This window comes from Cupressus sempervirens, chromosome 10 (assembly GCF_028749045.1).
Source record: "Cupressus sempervirens isolate cs-2001-9-10 chromosome 10, ASM2874904v1, whole genome shotgun sequence".
Taxonomy (NCBI): Eukaryota; Viridiplantae; Streptophyta; class Pinopsida; order Cupressales; family Cupressaceae; genus Cupressus; species Cupressus sempervirens.
The window spans coordinates 471,630,146-471,648,662 of record NC_143127.1 but is presented as its reverse complement, the minus strand read 5'-3'; the positions used below and the strand labels follow the sequence as shown (position 1 = coordinate 471,648,662).

At 36.6% G+C, this 18,517-nt stretch overlaps 1 protein-coding gene across 3 annotated transcripts in view; it reads right to left on the bottom strand.

Moving 5' to 3' along the window:
* LOC149534736 (RHOMBOID-like protein 12, mitochondrial) overlaps positions 1–18,517 on the bottom strand; it is a 243,120-nt gene that overhangs the window by 27,627 nt on the left and 196,976 nt on the right. The window contains exon 8 of one of the 3 annotated variants that reach the window (XM_089803137.1): positions 18,108–18,137. The exons of the other annotated variants lie outside the window; for them this stretch is intronic. Coding sequence (XP_089659263.1) covers positions 18,123–18,137 — 15 coding nt within the window. The 3' untranslated portion in view covers positions 18,108–18,122. Of the gene's footprint in view, positions 1–18,107; positions 18,138–18,517 lie in introns of those variants that run through there. 3 annotated transcript variants of the gene reach the window in all.

Sequence of the window (18,517 nt, the reverse complement as noted above, 5' to 3'; positions counted from 1 at the left end):
AGTTCAAACAATTGTCGAAAACATGTACTTTTATGATGTATGTTCAAGTAGAAGGTAAGATTAATTGAGTTCTAACATCGTTGCAGTTATTTCTTAAAAGCAACTCTTATCGTCAATATAATTGGCAACCAATTAGATAGGTTGATTTTCCAATTGAACGTGGAATATATTTATTTGCGAGAGATAGATTTATCTGATGGAATTGATATTTTAGTCTTTCATTTATAAAAATAATGATTATGAGCATATCTTCTAATTTATGTTATTTTCGCAGTTAAGCGATTGAAAGAAAAGGAATGATACAGTGGTATTGATGCCCCAAATTATACAATGGTATCTGATGCCCTAAATGATTCAATGGTAATTGATGCCCTAAATGATACAATGGTATCGAAAACCCTAAAATGATACAGTGGTATCCGATGCCCTAAACGATCCAATGCTAATTGATGCCCTGAATGATACAGTGGTATTTGATGCCCTAAATGATATAGTGGTATTTGATGAAGCATCCCTACAATGATATCTCGATTCAAATTCCATGGTATGCACATTGTAATTTACATAGTAAATTCATTGATGGTGTTTTCAATTCATAGATAAGAAATTTTGTTTAACTGATTTTAACCGTTAATCTCATTCATATGAACGAAATAGATTTAACTATTTTCTCTATGAAATGAAGTAATAACTGTATTTCTTTAAAATGTTAGTTGTTAATTAAGACCTAGAAAAGTGGATGTTACAAAGAGAAAAACCAAGAATACCTTCAAGTTTAATGTCTCCCTTCTCAATGATCCTGATACCCTAGATGCTATCAGAAGTGCCACTACTCTTTCCGAATTTTGCAATAAGGATTGTACTCCTTAGGAAAAATGGGATCGCCTAATTGAATGTTGGAGAAACATGTTTTAATTTGTGGGGGAAAAGGAATCCTATGGATAGAGCTATTTAGGAGTACACCCTTCAAGCCAATTTGATTAATATAGAGAAATTTTTGCAATTGAAGAGCTCAGATAAAAAGTTAGAGAAAGTGCTAATCAGAATGAAAAATGATCTCAGGAAGTCACAAAGCTACAAAATTCAGGGAGAATAAATCATAGCAAGAATGCACTGGCTGAATGAAGGAGATAGGGGATCCAATTTTTTTTACCCATATTAAAGCCAAAGAGTCAACAAAAACAATTGATGAAATTCAAGAGGAAAATGGGCTTTGTTCTTCACAAGAGAACATAATTAGTTCCTTCTTCAATTTGTATATGTACCTCTTCTCCCCTAAGGACCACACCCCAGATGATGATGCTCTAAACAAATGTCTGTGTCTCATTCCCAAGAAAGTTTCACCTGAAAATGCTAAAACCTTGAATTCAAATGTTACTATTAAAGAGAATAAAGAAGCCATCAATGATATGAATAATGGTAAATCACCAAAGCTTGATGGTATCCCATTTGAATTTTATAAGAAGAAAATTGATTCGATTGGGCAAGAACTGTTGGAGCTATATGAATATGTGTTTGACAGTGGAACTTTGGCGGAAAATATCATAAGAGTTGTTAAACACATTCCCAAAGTAGGGGATAAGACCTTGATTAAAAATTGGAGACCTATTACCCTTCTAAATGTTACATCACAATTTTTGACCTAGTTTAAAATATAGCCGTTGAGGTTCACATGAAGTCAATTGACAGTTAAATTGATTATAATCCTATGAAATGATAAGATGGTTAATCGTTATAATTTCAAGTAAAGATAACATGCTATTTATCATGATTTCATGGAATTGAAAAGGCAACTAGCCATTATGATTATTTATAACTTGTTATGATAATATGATTAAATTACGGAGAATTTTCTTGCAGGAAACACGTCGAAGGGGTGGAAGCATTGTCAGAAAAGAATTAAGCACAAGAGCACTGGGTAGATGGGTTGAGGACCTAGTGACTTGAAACAAGATACATCCGTGGGACCCGCATGAGCAATTTAAATAAATAATTTGAGAAACATAAATAATTGGGTTAAAATATAAAATGTACCTCAAAAGATTTCATATGATCTTTTACCATATTATTATAATAGATATATCTATATACGTACATATATATATATATAAAAATGAAATGGCACCATTATATTAATATAATTTAATAAAGTGATGTCACCCTATTAATATTTACATGTACATATATAAATATAAGATTATAATAATATTCCAGATATAATAACATTCGAATTATTATAATATTTGAATTATAATCTTCCAACTCTATTCTTTTCTTTTTAATATTCTTGCTTTTAACCAATTAACATTTCGCATGATAAATCGAAACAATAATTGGAATTTGAATGGATTTCTTTCTTTAAACTGATGGAAGCCGAGAAGCCTGTCATGTCCCCTTTCTAGAGTGGACATCAAAGACGATAGAGTTGGCCTATCATTAGAGTCTTGTAGGCTGGTAGTGGTGTTTAGGGACTCAGTCAGGGTACACAGTGTTCGAATCTAGAGTTTCAAACAGTAGGAGAGCAATTGAGAGCAGTTCCTTAATTGTAGGAGTTCCCTACATTTTAGGAGATGGGTTACATTCTTGAGTCTCTACGAGATCATTCTATGGTTTCAATTTCGGAAGATTCAGAGACATTCCTATTTTTTAGGAGTAGCCCTAATTTTGAGAGATGAGATTGTCAGTTATTTCAGATTATCAGGCATCAGTCACCGAAGGTGACGAGTTCAGTTTCACCTTATAGAAGTGTTTTGGCTATCAGTTCGCTATTTGGGAAATATTTTAATATATTTAAATATTCTCCTAAGTTAGCATTTTAATAATTTAAATAAGGCTAAGTTATAGCCATTGTGGAGTAATAAGGGGTTTTTGGCCTCATCTGGATTGCTTATCCCTTGGTGTTATAGCTCGTCGAAAAGGTCTCGAACTTTTCTAAATATTTCTCTTTTGACTCAGAGCATTTTAGTGTGTCAGCCGACTGAATGGTCCTGGCGGTGTTTCTGTAGCCAACGGAATGATTGTCGTTGGTGTTTTGTATTTTGTAGCCAATGGGTAAATAGTTTGTAGCGGACATAATGTTTGTGGCCAACGGACTCCTTCGGGAAGGTTCGGTGGATAGTATTTATATCCCGTCTGGGATCATTGTAAAGCATCATCTTCTATTACTCATCTTATGAAGCGTAATATATGTCTGGCATATGGGAATATAATTCTACTATTCTATTCCATTATCTGTATGCGTTGATTTCTTTACCAGTACGGTAAACATAGTGAACGGATTTCTTTCTATTGGGAAAAAGGTCATTTTCTGGATACTTGACCACTTTAAAAATGAGAAATATATTATTTTATAACCCAACACCACATGGAGACACTTTTAGGGTTCGAGCTAAGTTTGGTGGGTTATAAGGAGGTAAAGATAGAGTTCGAAGACATTATTGACATATTACATTTTGGTTTTGGGTTTTGGGCTCTGATTGAGCTTCCAGCATTTGGAACGTCAAACCCACTTGCTTTGCCTATTTGGGATGTAGCCCCCAAAACAATGGTTTGGATTCTTAGCAATCAAAAGCATCTTGGAGATTGTGCATTGTTTCTTCAGGGGAACGCAATATTCAGTCAGAGTTTTAGCTAGAGTTTGGACATTTTATCCATGTGTGGGCACTTTACAGCTATACGGCCGCACCTGGCAGCCATATTATTTCCACGTGCAGCACTTGAAGAGCTGGAATCTAGCAGTAACTTCTTTTTGGGCTCATATTTCTCATTCACGCCTTCTGGTTGGCTTTGTCCTTGGTTGTATTCATCTAGATATGATTATAAATCTTCATCTGGTTACTTATTAGGCATATATTTAGGAAAATCTGCTTGAAGCGACTTTGTTTTAAATATATTTGGAATACATTTTCAGAACTAGTTCATGTTATTGTACTTCTGTTATTACTTATTGAAAATCATCAAAAATACAAAACAATCAAACCCTTCTGCAACTTTTGTCTAGCTCTGCAAGAAAATTTTAATAAACAGGGAAAACAAATTTAAAAATATAAATTTACAGCAGATCAGCAGAAGAGATCCATCAGGGATCTTTCAAAGCCACGGCTAGTCCTTTAAGAAGAAGCCATGATAGAAGTCGGACACCTCTGTCCCCAGCTTTCCATCCTTTTCTTCTACGTTTACCATATACCCCCTCTGCTCAAGCCGAGTTCCATATCCTAACTGTTTTTTTCTTACTTCCGCCAATAACTTGCAAATTTTAGAATCAAGCAATAGTTGAATTTGGGTGATATAACTATGCCAAGTAAGAGTTCTAACTAGAGGACGGAAGGGTGCTGAATTCAAGTCAGATCTTCATTCGCATACATATCAGGTTATGAATGTTTTTCCATCAAAGTTAATACTTTCATCTTTTCTGAATGTAAGTCCAACTACAGCCGGCTAGGCATAGAAATCAAATATTAGGATTAAGATTATTATATGTTGCTTTGCTAATGGCCTCTTGCGAATTTCATAGAGTTCCCATTTTGGTTCTTTATATAATATTATTGTATCTTAAAACAGCATTAAGAAGTCGAATGGTAATTATAGGACTCTCATAATGATTGTATGAACCATCACAAATAGTATGAATATCAACAGCAAGAATTATACTATTTTAAACCATGATAAATGTATAATAAGAGAAGTATGCTCATCCAATGCACCTGCGAATCATCGGCAATGAAACCACAATGGTGAAGAGGTGAAAAACGTGCAGTCATGTAATGTTCCCAATTTTAATTAATTTGGGCCCAAGTTATTAATGTTTGTATTTAGGAGTTTCGATTGATTTAGTATATCTCGGACCTATTTTTATTTAATTGTTTCGTAGGTGTTAGCCGTTGGCTATTTTCGTAAACCCTCGGGATGTTTATCCGAAGGGTATTTAAGCATGGCTTGTAGGTAGTAGTAGGTATGCTTTTGGATTATATTTCTCTGTACTGTGAATTCCTGTTGGAGTTCGAGATTGTTCGCCATTTCGGAAGTGAAAGACCTTCCCTATTTGGCTTGTGTGGTTTCGATGGGATTCAACCCTCACCCTATTTCGTACTTGCATGTATTGATTCGCTCGGATTCAGCAAGTCAGATGCACCATCAGATTGCAAACAACTATTGGTTCGATCTATTCTTTGTTCTATGCACTTTCATTTTTCATGTCTATTATTTTGTGGGTTCCATCAACATTGAGTGATTGTGTATGAGCAACATTGTGTTTCCGTCCCCAACTGTGTGTTTCTGCTCTGCTTATTCCTCACCCATCCATCCATCTGTGTTGTTGTTCACCTCCTTGTATGGCATGGGCTTTCGAATCTTCCATTTGAGCCACCGTACAGCCTAGTATAATCACCATACAGCCTACTAAAAACACCGTACAGCTTGGCAATCTTCCACCGTACAGCTAACTATCTTCCACCATACGGCTAACTATCCTGCCCCATAAGGCTTCCACAACCTCCACCGTACGAATTGTCTCTCCATACCGTACGACCACTTAAACTTCTGCGTACGGCTAGCAAATTCCCACTGTACGGTTCTATATTTTGCCCTCCAATTCAGTCGTACCTCTCACTGTGTGTATTCTTTATTTTCGTACAGCTATTCTGGTTTGGAGTTTGTTAGAACACTACAGTGGTATCAGAGCTAGTGATCTTGCCAGCCTGCTGGGATGATTGAGAGATTTTGGTACTTGGATCACACTATGGCCCCGAACAGCGATGGAGAGTACTGGTTGAAGGCACTACAAAGTATTGACAAATAGCTCAGTGAGGGTCTTGATCTTCCATTAGATATATTGGAAGTATTTTTGTGTTAAGTGGACCAATTACCTTCAAGATTTATGCAGAGAATCCTCTCATAAGGATGCCTTAAGTCAACCCAGGCTTTTGAGACACCATGAAAAAGATAAAAGATTGGCAATTCTAGCATGTCTCAGCGAGGTCTTGAGAATTTTGGGTCCTAAAGCACCGTATGTTGATAACACCATGGTAGAGATATTGCAATTGATAGTTGACAACTTTCAGAGTCTTGATGACTTCAGTAGTGACCCTTTTGGTAGGAGATCTACAATATTGGAGAATTGTGCAAATGTCAAAGTAAGTAATCTTCTCTAAGATCTCGAATTGCAAAATTTGGTCCATGATATATTTCATCACTTCTTGGTCACCATCAAGGAAGATCATGATACTAAGATTCCAATTGCTATGGAGAGTCGTATGATTTTGTGCATTGAGGAGATGGATGAAATATCCCAACCCATCACATCTATGTTAAGGGTTGTTTGTAATCTTGAATGTGTCCCCTCTATAGCCGCATGTAAATTAGTCAGTCATATTTTCGAGCATTGTGAAGAAAAACTAATATCTCATTTCAACAAGTGGGAGAAAATAGATGGCAGCAATAAGGATGATGCATTACACCAAAAAGAAGACATTATTACAGGGCCACTCCAAGAGGAATTGCTAAAACTTTCTTCTACACCAACCAAGGGAGAACACCAAAAACTTGAAGAAGTTGCTCGCATGGATCTTGTGAAGACATGTACAGATCAAGTTATGCCGGTCACCAAGGTTGTTGCCAAAATTGTGTGTCTTTCATCAAAGCTATGTCTATCAAGCAGAGCTGCCCTATTGCCCCAGCCTTATTTGTGATTGTTATTAATGCTCTACAATATATTCTTAGACCATTGAAGCTTGGTCATCCTCTTAAGGGTCTCTTACTAACTAATGAAGATCTAATCAATATGCAACTTGTAGATGATACCAACCTCTTTATTGAACTATTTGAGGTGAACTTTGATAATGCTTGTCTATTACACTTCCTCTGTTTGGCTTCTAGTGCTAGAAGCCCCTCATAAATCTAATATTATTGGTTGGTCTAACATAGGACCTAGCTGGATCATTGATAAAGGTTGGCCATGGGCTGGTCCTAATCACATTGTCATATATTTGGGTATCCCCTTTGCAGTTGAGCATTTCACCAAAGATATGTGGGAATGGGCGTTTTCCAAGATTAATAAAAAGCATTTTAAATGGCAAATCCACCTTCTTTCCCTAGTTAGAAGGTTTCATGTTGTTTAAAAGGTGCTTTCCTCTCATGCCCTATACTCTTTTTCTTCAGCCTGGCTCTTTTCTAACTACCAATTCTGTAAGCTTGAAAGAATCTTAAGAGATTTTATGTGGTCTGATGGTATGGAAGCAAAAAAGAGACTTTGTATTAAATGGGATTGGTGCACTATCCAAAAGCACAAAGGAGGATTTGGGCCAAAAGACCTAAAAGACCATGGGATAGCCTTGGCTCCCAAGCGGATTTTCAATGCTCTGAATGGAGATGAACTTTGGAAAGTCCTGATCAGAAACAATATCCAAAAATTTGTTGCTTGTAAAGGAAAAAGATGGAAGGCTACCCCGATTTTTTACATTGTCCTTGGTGATTTCAAAATCAAAGTGTTTGGTTCTAAAGTTTTTCTCTCTATCTGGAAGGCTTGGTCTCAGTTGAGGTAGTTTATTTGTTCCAAGAATGTTGTGGGAGGCCCCCATCTTTTTCTGTCCTTGACCGTTCCCTTCGTTGGGGTATCTACCTTAATGATATACCTTTGGTCCTTAACCAATCTTGTTCTGCTAAAAAGTGGGCCGACCTCTTGTTAGAGATAACCTAATTGATAACCAGATGGATTCTTGGGAGGAAATCAAGAGCAAGTTCAATAGTCCTTCCTCAGACTTATAATCTTATATCCATGGTGGTTGGTCAGTGGTTCCCACGAAAAGTTTACACACATGATAATTATTTGCAGAAGCTCAAATGGAATGATGGAGAACTTTTCAACACATCTACAAAAAAGATTCAAAATATGATGAAGATAAATGATTGCATTTTTAACAAGATTAATTACAATTGGAAACTGGATTGGCCTAACTTTAGATGGATTTTTTACTTTGATTTTTTTTGGCATTCGCATGTGGAACCTTAAAAACTACGTTTTAGATGGTAACTCCTGAAAAAACTTGCTATTGGCTTTGTCCTCTCCTCTATATGTATTGAACCTATCTTTTGTTCTCTGTATTGTTGTTCAAAATCCTTTCAGCATCTCTTTTTTGACTGTTCTTTCGCTAAAATGGTTTGGTCTATTTTTTGACTCATCATGTTGTATGGAGTTCCAAACCTAACATTTCTAGGCATGACACTCTTACTGGTCTGATTGATATCTTTGATTTGAAATTTAACAAATTTTCGATTGCTCTTTCAAATGAGATCTTATTGTATCTCTGGATGAGGACGAACAAAGAATTTTTTCAAGGATGCAGGAGTCTTACTGAGTTTAACATTAAACTTGCCCATTTTCAAATCATGTCACGGGTCTCTTTGGTGTTGAATATTCATAAAGACAGATTCATGATCCTTGTCCGTGAAGGAGCTATGCTGATCTACAAACAGGATGTTCAATCTGCCCACTATTTTGACACCTCTAAAGAACTGTTAAATAAGGAAGAACTTGATTCTCTTAAGCAGTTTAAGAAAAGACAAAAGCAATGATATCTAGCAAGAAACAAAAAAATTGAACAAGACAAAGCAAAGCGCAACCCCTCCTAGGTGGATCCTATCACCTCAGAATCTGTTGGGGAGGCCCTAATTGCTACCTTTGAATCAAACAAAGCAGATGTCAGCAACAATATATTTGGAGCCTGTGATTAAATCAAATCAGTATATCTTTTTATTATTGTAATCATGTATTAAATCTTCCTGATCCCTAACAGAACTGTTGTATTTTGAGTAGTCTGCATATTAGTACATATAGTGTACCTGCTAAGTAATGGGTTATGGTATATACTCTCTCAATCGATGCTGATCTTTCCATGTATGCAGTTCAACTTCTATTTTGGAGGCAATTTGATTTAATTAATTTAATTAATTAGGTTGTCCAAAATAATGAATATTTTATGAGGATGACTAATTAATTATTTTAATTAAATAAATGAGTGGTATTAAGTTAATTATTTATAAAGTTATCAAATAAATAAATATTAAAAGGTAACTTTATATTTAATTAATTTAATAAAGTGACTTGAATTATAAAATATTTTATAAAGTCACTTAATAGATAAAACAAAATAATGTTCTAGAAGCTTCTGGAGAAAGTGGACGAAAAAAAAAAAATAGGCACCCCGGGCTTCATTCTAATCATCCAGATTTATTGTTGTTGATGTTGATGTTTGTTGATGTGCATTGTGCAGCCTAGGGTTTTTGCAATAGTCACAGCTGGCCATTGAGAACGAAAACTCTCAATTGGTACGCAATTTTGAGGGTGTGAAATATCACTTGAATTATTGCAGCTGGGAGGAAGATACTTCAGTCTTCTATTTGTGCTACATTGCGAAAAAATATTTGTGGCCATAGAGAACGAAAACTCTCAATTGGTACGCGATTTTGAGGGTGTGAAATATCACTTGAATTATCGCAGCTGCGAAGAAGATACTTCAGTCTTCTATTTGTGCTACATTGAGAAAAAATATTTGAATCGAAAAAGCAGTTCGAAAAAGCAGGCCGAAAAAGCAGTTCGAAAAAGCAGGCCGAAAAAGCAATTCGAAAAAGCAGGCCGAAAAAGCAGTTCGAAAAAAGCAGGCCGAAAAAGCAGTCCGGAAAAAGCAGGCCGAAAAAGCAGAACCGAAAAAGCAGGCCGAAAAAGCAGATCCGGAGAAGCAATCCAAAAAAAAAGCAATCCGAAAAAGCAAATTCGAAAAAGCAAAGAAAATTATTACAGCCATCTACAATCAGGGGCGGCAGCTAGAGAGGCACAACTTGGGCATTTGAGGAAGTTATTTTCTGTTCAGTGGTATTGCAATACATCTATTCTCTAAGGCGACTTCATATGCCAGGTCTGATGTGTATTTTCATAGTTGCCTTTCACTATAGAGTGTTGCTGTAATTGTCATTTCGTATCAGACCTATCATTCATTAATAGATACATCATTCATTTTTACATTCCTCACAATGGTATCAGCAATCCATGGCTTTAGTTGTATTTAATCATGCATGTGATTAGCGTACTGCTGTACGGGAGTATTGAAGTTAGATATTTAGTATTGCATTAGTTTTCATTGGCAGCTGTAGGTGCATATTATTTACCAGCAATCATCATATTTTGATATCTTTGTAAATGCCAAGAGTCTTGGCTAACTTAGTATGAATATTGTATTGGATACTCAATCAAGGAGATACAATTTCTGGTCATTAATAGTTGTCTTTGAGCATTAATATATCATTTTTTATCAGCCAGTTAGCTTGCATACCAACTGTTTGTTAAAATACCAGTTCGTTGTAGGTGATCATTTTCATGATTAGAACTCATATATGCATTCACTATTGCCAAAATTAGTTGCATATTTATGTTAGGTCATTGTTTAGACAAATTTGGAGTCTTTTGTAAGCATTCTCTTTGAGGCAAAACCAAACAAGAATCATTGCAGCAATCTGAAAAGTTATATCAGTCAGATGACCCTTGCTTGCAAAGTGTTTGACGAAATGTCAAACAACTGAAGTATAAAGATTTTTGGTGTTTGGAGAAGTTATAATCTACTGGGGTTATTATAGTGGTATCAGAGCTATTGACCTGCCATCTTGTTGGGTAGATTGGACATTGAATCAGTTAGTTCATCATGTTTACTTCAAGTACCCAGAAGCAGTGGGACAAGGATATGAAGAAGCTTAAACAAAATTTGAAAAGGTTGGATGAAAGTCAGAAAATGATGAATGAATTGATGGTTTCCATGTTTAAGAGGAATACATCACAGAACAAAGATAAAGAGGAACAAGAGGTCTCTACAAGTGAGGTATCTAGAAACCTCTACAAGGAGTTTGCAGCAGTTGGTGACCAGCATATAGTCAAATCTAGGGAGGACAAAAATCAGACTAGCTTAGAGGAAGATGTTGGGCAGACAATACTTCAGAAGGTAGTGGGAATGGATATTATGCAAATTGATAGTAACGGTCAACTTGATACTCAAGTTGAGACAATTGTATACAGGTCGTCAGAGGGTGATGTCACAGGTACTCGGGATGGTTTAGTTCCAACAGGCAGTGACTACAATGTAGTGGGTTCAGATGATGATTATGAGGATGTTGTTGTGCATGATGGTGAGATACCTGGCAGAGATGAGTAGACATTGAGCATTCATGACTTTGCTAAGAGAGAGTACCAGGCACAATTAGATGCTTCGTCATATGAGGTTGAGACTGGTAGTACTTCACAGGATTTGTCCAGCGAGCTCAAGGTGAGCGAAGATAGTATTGTAACTTCATTATCTCATCATGACAGGATGCGGGATATGATAGAGGATCACATTCGGATGATTCAGTTATAGGTAGACATAAGGGAGTTCAGGCGAAGTCTTCTTGTGTTGAGTTACAGGCGATTAGGGAAGGAATGGGAACGATGAAGTTGAGTTATTTACATCTTCTATCAGATCGTGACCATTTTCTTAGCCTTGTCAGAGATTATTCAGATGCCTTGAGGAGGAAGGAGAAGGAAGTCGACAGGCTTTCTCGCGAGCTTGAGGACACTCGAGCTTCTTTGGTAAATACTCCATTGGCATTACAGGACTGGGAGAGACATGGTGATAAGCATGGCATGGAGTTGAGTTTAGTTCATCTTGCACTCCTTATACTCAGCTTTCTGCGGCACGTAAATCATATGTGGTCATTGATAATGTTGTGATTTCATCTTGCATTCACATCCAGGATACAGGGACAATGTCAGACAAGTATGTGGAGTTAGTTGGTATTGGTCATATTACTCAGGTGAGGAGTTTGCTTGAGTTACCAGCTGATTCTAGTTTACAGATATGGATTAAAGATTGTTATATTGGCGTTTCGGATTCAGTTGACTAGAGATCATTATCACTTTTTGGTAGCAATGATTGTTTGGATGCTATCATGGATTTGATTAGCAGATTGCACGGTGTTGTCTTTCCTTGTGCCAGCAACTTGTCTGATGTTGGTATTAGTTTTTATTCACTGGTGTTGGGCTTTGTTCATATATCCAATCGACAATTCTTGCTGGAATCTGTTGATGATCTTTCATATTTGGCAGTGTGTACAAATGAGTCCCAGGATCATATTGGCATTGATGACATCCAGGAGGATGCAGTGGGCAGTTTTGAAGACTTAGTTTCCTTGGCAGTTTCTTTTGGTACAGAGGAGTTGGACAGCAGTGCTACAGACTTTGATACTCCTTATGTTGATATGAGCTTTGGAGTTGATTCACAGGATATGGATGGTAATACTCTAGAGACCAGTAACTTTGAGGATACTCCTTTAGATAGTGCGTCACAGGAGGTTTGTAGGAGACAGTCTAACCAGTGCAATCATGTGTCTAGTCAGTGGAGAGTTAATGAGCGAGACATTGCTATAGCTTGCCAGCATTTCGATGTTGCTCGTCAATTGTTAGCAATTTATGGATGGGGTTCTCCTACTAGTGATGAGCAGGGAGGCAGTTATCTTTCCTTGACAAAGATCCACTCTTTATGGGAGGCTATCCGGATTCTGAAACAGAATTATATGCAGTTGGTAGCCGACAAAGATTATCTTATGGAGTGGCGGAGTACAGCATACGATACATTACTGGCCAAGGAAGATGAGGTGAGTGAGCTTACTCAACAACTCGAGGTGACTTCTGAGATTCTTGAGAGTACACAGTTGGCTTTCGAGGAGTCACGGTTTCATTTGGCTAAGGTGACCATGGAGTTAGAGTGACTGCAGTCTTTACCAGATTCTGTACAGTCACAAGCTATGGTGTCTGGTGATCTGAGGATGTCCATAGTCGAGATTGTCAAAGACAGTGGAGATGGGGATGCATCCATCCTTGATACTAACATTGGCATATCAGGTTCGTTCCCACTAGAGTCAGGATCAGTTGAGTTGGGTGCTGCAGCAGATTGCTGTGGTATGCCTAACATTGTGGTGGCCTCTAGTACTGATGGCACGGAGACTAGAGATGTTGTATCAAAGATCATGTGTGATGTTGGTGAGCCGGTGGTTGGCATGGTTCCTGCTAGTAATACTCCCTTGGTGATATCTTCGGAGGTAGTAGTCAGTTCCAACATGGTTAATGATCGATTGCAATTAGTTTCATCTAGATTGCAGTCTGAGCCACTGACTGGGATTGGCGCATTCTATCGGCATTACACAATGAGGTATGCTCATCAATTTATCTTTGATGACCATGTTGATGAGATGATGATACAGAGATGTACTTTGGTTCCTAGTGCTTGTCATCAGTTATGGGACGGTTTGATGCCTCGAGATGAGAGTTGTGATGAGCATGACATGGCGATAGGTCTTGCGGTTGACAGCTTGGTAATACACGACTTAGAGCAGGAGTTTGGGAGTGATGCTTCAGCAGTTGTTGTTATTGATTCTACTCCTTTGGCTATGACATCTCCTGACTTAGCTGGTGATCAGTCACAGTGGGTTGTATCACTTGTTCATGGTGAGCTGTTGACTGAGGTTGGTTCTTTTTATCAGCATTATACTGCAGGGTATGTGTATCAGTTAGCATTTGATCCTTTTCTGAAGAGTTGATGGCAGGCAAATTTGGTTTGGGTTCCATTTCTTGCTGTTTATCTTGTGATGTATTTTCACCATCAGCAGTGCATGGGAGTTATGGCTATCAGACAGTGGCCGGTGATCTGCAGAGTTGTGTTGACTATAGGAGTTGTTTAGTGTGTGGATTCTCCATACTTGGTACAGTTTCATTCAAGAGCGTTCACCATTGTTGCAGAGTTGGATTGTACATTCCATATAGGCCAGTGGGATGCGTTGATGGTATTTACTGTGTTGGTAGTTGTGATTTTGGAGTTTGGTTGAGCTGTAATTGTCAGTTTGATTATGGATTCCTCTTGGTTATATTGCAGAGGATATTACAGGAGCCTGTGTTGATTGATAGCTGTATAGTACATGACTACATTTGGGATCCAGGCAGATTGATTGGTTTATTGTTCAACCATTGCTTGGGGACAAGCAATTTCAGGAAGGGCGGACTTTCATGTCCCCATTTTGGAGGCAATTTGATTTAATTAATTTAATTAATTAGGTTGTCCAAAATAATGAATATTTTATGAGGATGACTAATTAATTATTTTAATTAAATAAATGAGTGGTATTAAGTTAATTATTTATAAAGTTATCAAATAAATAAATATTAAAAGGTAACTTTATATTTAATTAATTTAATAAAGTGACTTGAATTATAAAATATTTTATAAAGTCACTTAATAGATAAAACAAAATAATGTTCTAGAAGCTTCTGGAGAAAGTGGACGAAAAAGAACAAATAGGCACCCCGGGCTTCATTCTAATCATCCAGATTTGTTGTTGTTGATGTTGATGTTTGTTGATGTGCATTGTGGAGCTTAGGGTTTCTGCAATAGTCACAGTTGGCCATTGAGAACGAAAACTCTCAATTGGTACGCGATTTTGAGGGTGTGAAATATCACTTGAATTATCGCAACTGCGAGGAAGATACTTCAGTCTTCTATTTGTGCTACATTGAGAAAAAATATTTGAAGTGAAAAAGCAGTTCGAAAAAGCAAGCCGAAAAAGCAGTTTGAAAAAGCAGGCCGAAAAAGCAGTTCGAAAAAGTAGGCCGAAAAAGCAGTTCGAAAAAAGCAGGCCGAAAAAGCAGTCCGAAAAAAGCACACCGAAAAAGCAGAACCGAAAAAGCAGGCCGAAAAAGCAGGTCCGGAGAAGCAATCCAAAATAAAAGCAATCCGAAAAAGCAAATTCGAAAAAGCAAAGAAAATTATTACAGCCATCTACAATCAGGGGCGGCAGCTAGAGAGGCACGACTTGGGCATTTGAAGAAGTTATTTTCTGTTCAGTGGTATTGCAATACATCTATTCTCTAAGGCGACTTCATATGCCAGGTCTGATGTGTATTTTCATAGTTGCCTTTCACTATAGAGTGTTGTTGTAATTGTCATTTCGTATCAGACCTATCATTTATTAATAGATACATCATTCATTTTTACATTCCTCACAATGGTATCAGCAATCCATGGCTTTAGTTGTATTTAATCATGCATGTGATTAGCGTACTGCAGTACGGGAGTATTGAAGTTAGATATTTAGTATTGCATTAGTTTTCATTGGCAGCTGTAGGTGCATATTATTTACCAGCAATCATCATATTTTGATATCTTTGTAAATGCCAAGAGTCTTGGCTAACTTAGTATGAATATTGTATTGGATACTCAATCAAGGAGATACAATTGCTGGTCATTAATAGTTGTCTTTGAGCATTAATATATCATTTTTTATCAGCCAGTTAGCTTGCATACCAACTGTTTGTTAAAATACCAGTTGGTTGTAGGTGATCATTTTCATGATTAGAACTCATATATGCATTCACTATTGCCAAAATTAGTAGCATATTTATGTTAGGTCATTGTTTAGACAAATTTGGAGTCTTTTGTAAGCATTCTCTTTGAGGCAAAACCAAACAAAAATCATTGCAGCAATCTGAAAAGTTATATCAGTCAGATGACCCTTGCTTGCAAAGTGTTTGACGAAATGTCAAATAACTGAAGTATAAAGATTTTTGGTGTTTGGAAAAGTTATAATCTATTAGGGTTATTACAGCGTGAACAATGTTGTGCTACAGTATTTATACTTGATTCCAATTGCAACTTTCATCTCCATTCGTGGGCATCACTATTATCAGGTTCCTTTTACAACTATTAGTAGTTAGCATTGTAATCTTAGGCATATGATTTTGCTGTTATAAGTGATAACTCAGAATCAGATTTGGCATTGTTGTAGTCGTTATTGTAAGCCCATTTATTTTGGCAAATTCATAGCAACACTGGACATGGGAATAAATTCAATAAAGGAGACATATGTTGCATACCATTTGTTTGATGAAATGTGCATCTAATAGCATATATGATCAGCATAATAGTTGTATGCCAATTGTTTGTCAAAATGTCAGTTCACTGTAGGTATGCATTCCATATCTAGTTTCCATGTATATGCATTGAAAAGACTAAAAAGAACTACACTTGCATGTTAGTTCATTGTAAGAGATATTGTAATATCATTTGCGAACATACTAAATTTCTTAGCATCATTCAAACTATATCAAAGAATCTGAAACACAAAAAAATCAGTAAAGAGAAAGGCAGCATACAAGTGTTTGACAATATTACTTGAACTAAAATCAGTCAGTTTGGGCAACGGATATTACATTGGTATCAGAGCTTGCTTGCAAAGTGTTTGAGAAAATGTCAAACAATTGAATTTGAGAAAGATTTCGTGTTTCACAAAATTATAACCGGTTGCAGTTATTACATTGGTATCAGAGCGGTTTCCTGCATCTTGTGGGGTAGGAAAATTATTTTATTTCAGAACTGTTATGATCAAAGTGATCAGCACTCTTGTTATTTCTAACCATGGACAGATATAGGAGGACTGACAATTCTAGAAGTGGAGTAATGAGGAAGTTAGCGCGAAGATGAATGCTTTGCAAGAGAGTATGGAGAAACTTAAGCTTCATCAACAAAGATTGATAGAGCTTGTCGGATCCAGAGACAATTGAAAGGGCAGCAAGGTATATGGTTTCCGCCTTTAGAAGGCCGACATCGAGGTTGCAAAGAAAGAAGCTTGAGTTTTCCCCGATAGGAGTCCCTGATGCAAATGTACCTATGCTTACTACAGCACCTGCTAGTCCTATCTGCAATGTTGACGATGGACTTATTTCACAGGGACGTGGTTGTGTTAGTGGTAGCAAAGGATAGCGGCACCAAGCTTTAGTAGGTTGAGGCTCCCAGAGCTGTTGCTACGGATAGTACAGAGACAGTTGATGCAGTTGTTACCACTAATACTTTCGGCTCTCTCGAGGATAGGATTATTATTGGAGATTTGTATGTGAGATCCCATGGTGTTGCTATAGTGCAGGAGGTAGTTGCTTCCTCAGGTGGGACCGAGGCACGTATAGAGTCACCCAGTTGTGATGTTGGTGATGTCGGTGTTTCAACGAAGTCAGTGGATGTGGGTTTATGCTCTAGTAATACCGATTCACAGCCTGGAGTTGACTCGTGTGCAGAGTTAGAAGTCCGTAATTGAGGCTTTGTCAGGAGATGTCAATGCAAATAGTATGGACACATCTAATGATCCAATTGATGATGCTATGAGATGTACTGGGTATGACACCCCTTGTCAGATATTGGATGATGACTCCGAGAAGGTTTTGGATGAGTCCCAGGGGTTGGTTATCAAAATTGCTGATTAGAAACCTACGAGCCTTTCCTACTCGATGCTAGGTATCTAATTGATTTTGGCCCAACTTAATAGGATCAATCGAATTGATTCAAATCCTCTGTACTTTTGGCTCTGTTAGACCAAGGCCTGCTCACCCAAATCTTGGATAGTAAAAACTTGGATCCAAGATGATTTACAACGGATTATAACACAAAAATAAATTCCTCAAGTGGCAAGTATTCAAGGATACCTTCTGGATTGCGATTAATAACTATTACTCTTCAAACTTTGATTACTTTATTAGTATTATATGCTGCTGAAAGGAAAATTTTAAAACGGATTACTACTACGAATAAGATTCAAACTCTTAAAAGGAAACAGGTTAAAGCGTTGCCAGCATATGGATTGAAAATCATGAACAGATTAATGATCAGTGCCAAATTTTAATTGGGAAATACAGTCAAATATATATTTCTCACATACAACTTTATGATGCTGATTCTCTAATATTTGTAAATGATTTCAGTCATTACAATGCATCAAACTATTTCGCTTTTACACTTATTCAAATCAGTCTATAATGTTTTAACCATTTAATGGACAAAATAGATACAAATAAAGAAAAAAACAATATTTACAATATTCGTATTTATCAGATTTAAATAGGAGCGAACAATTTGACCCACTTATTGTAATAATGAATTATAAACAAACAAATAATAAGACAATCATAAAGGACAAATCAGATAAATTTAAACTCTAAACCAAACAAAACTCTTTCTGATTTTATTGTTGGAAAACTTGTGTTGAAGACACTCAGATTGCTGATGCTCTATTCAACACAGTTCGATCTGAGACAATATCAATGTTTATGCTCAAAGATTCTCGATCTCCACTTGCTTTGTTCAAACTTCAAAATCTCTCTTTCAAGAAATTCAATGACATGTATGCTTTTGATATACAACGCTTCTTTTAAAATAAGTCTAAATAGTAAAAATTAAAATTGTTTATAGTTTAAATATATTGAACTTTATAAAGTTGTACGTTTCAACTTATAATATTGACTCTGATTGCCCATTTAATTAAAAGCACTGGTCTTTTACTCTTGATTTATAATCCATATGCTGGAAACTGTTTCATTTCTTTCCTTGAAGGAATTAATATATTCATTTGTTGCATTAATTTATAATTATTTTTATTTAAAACATTATCACATTTATACAATCATTCA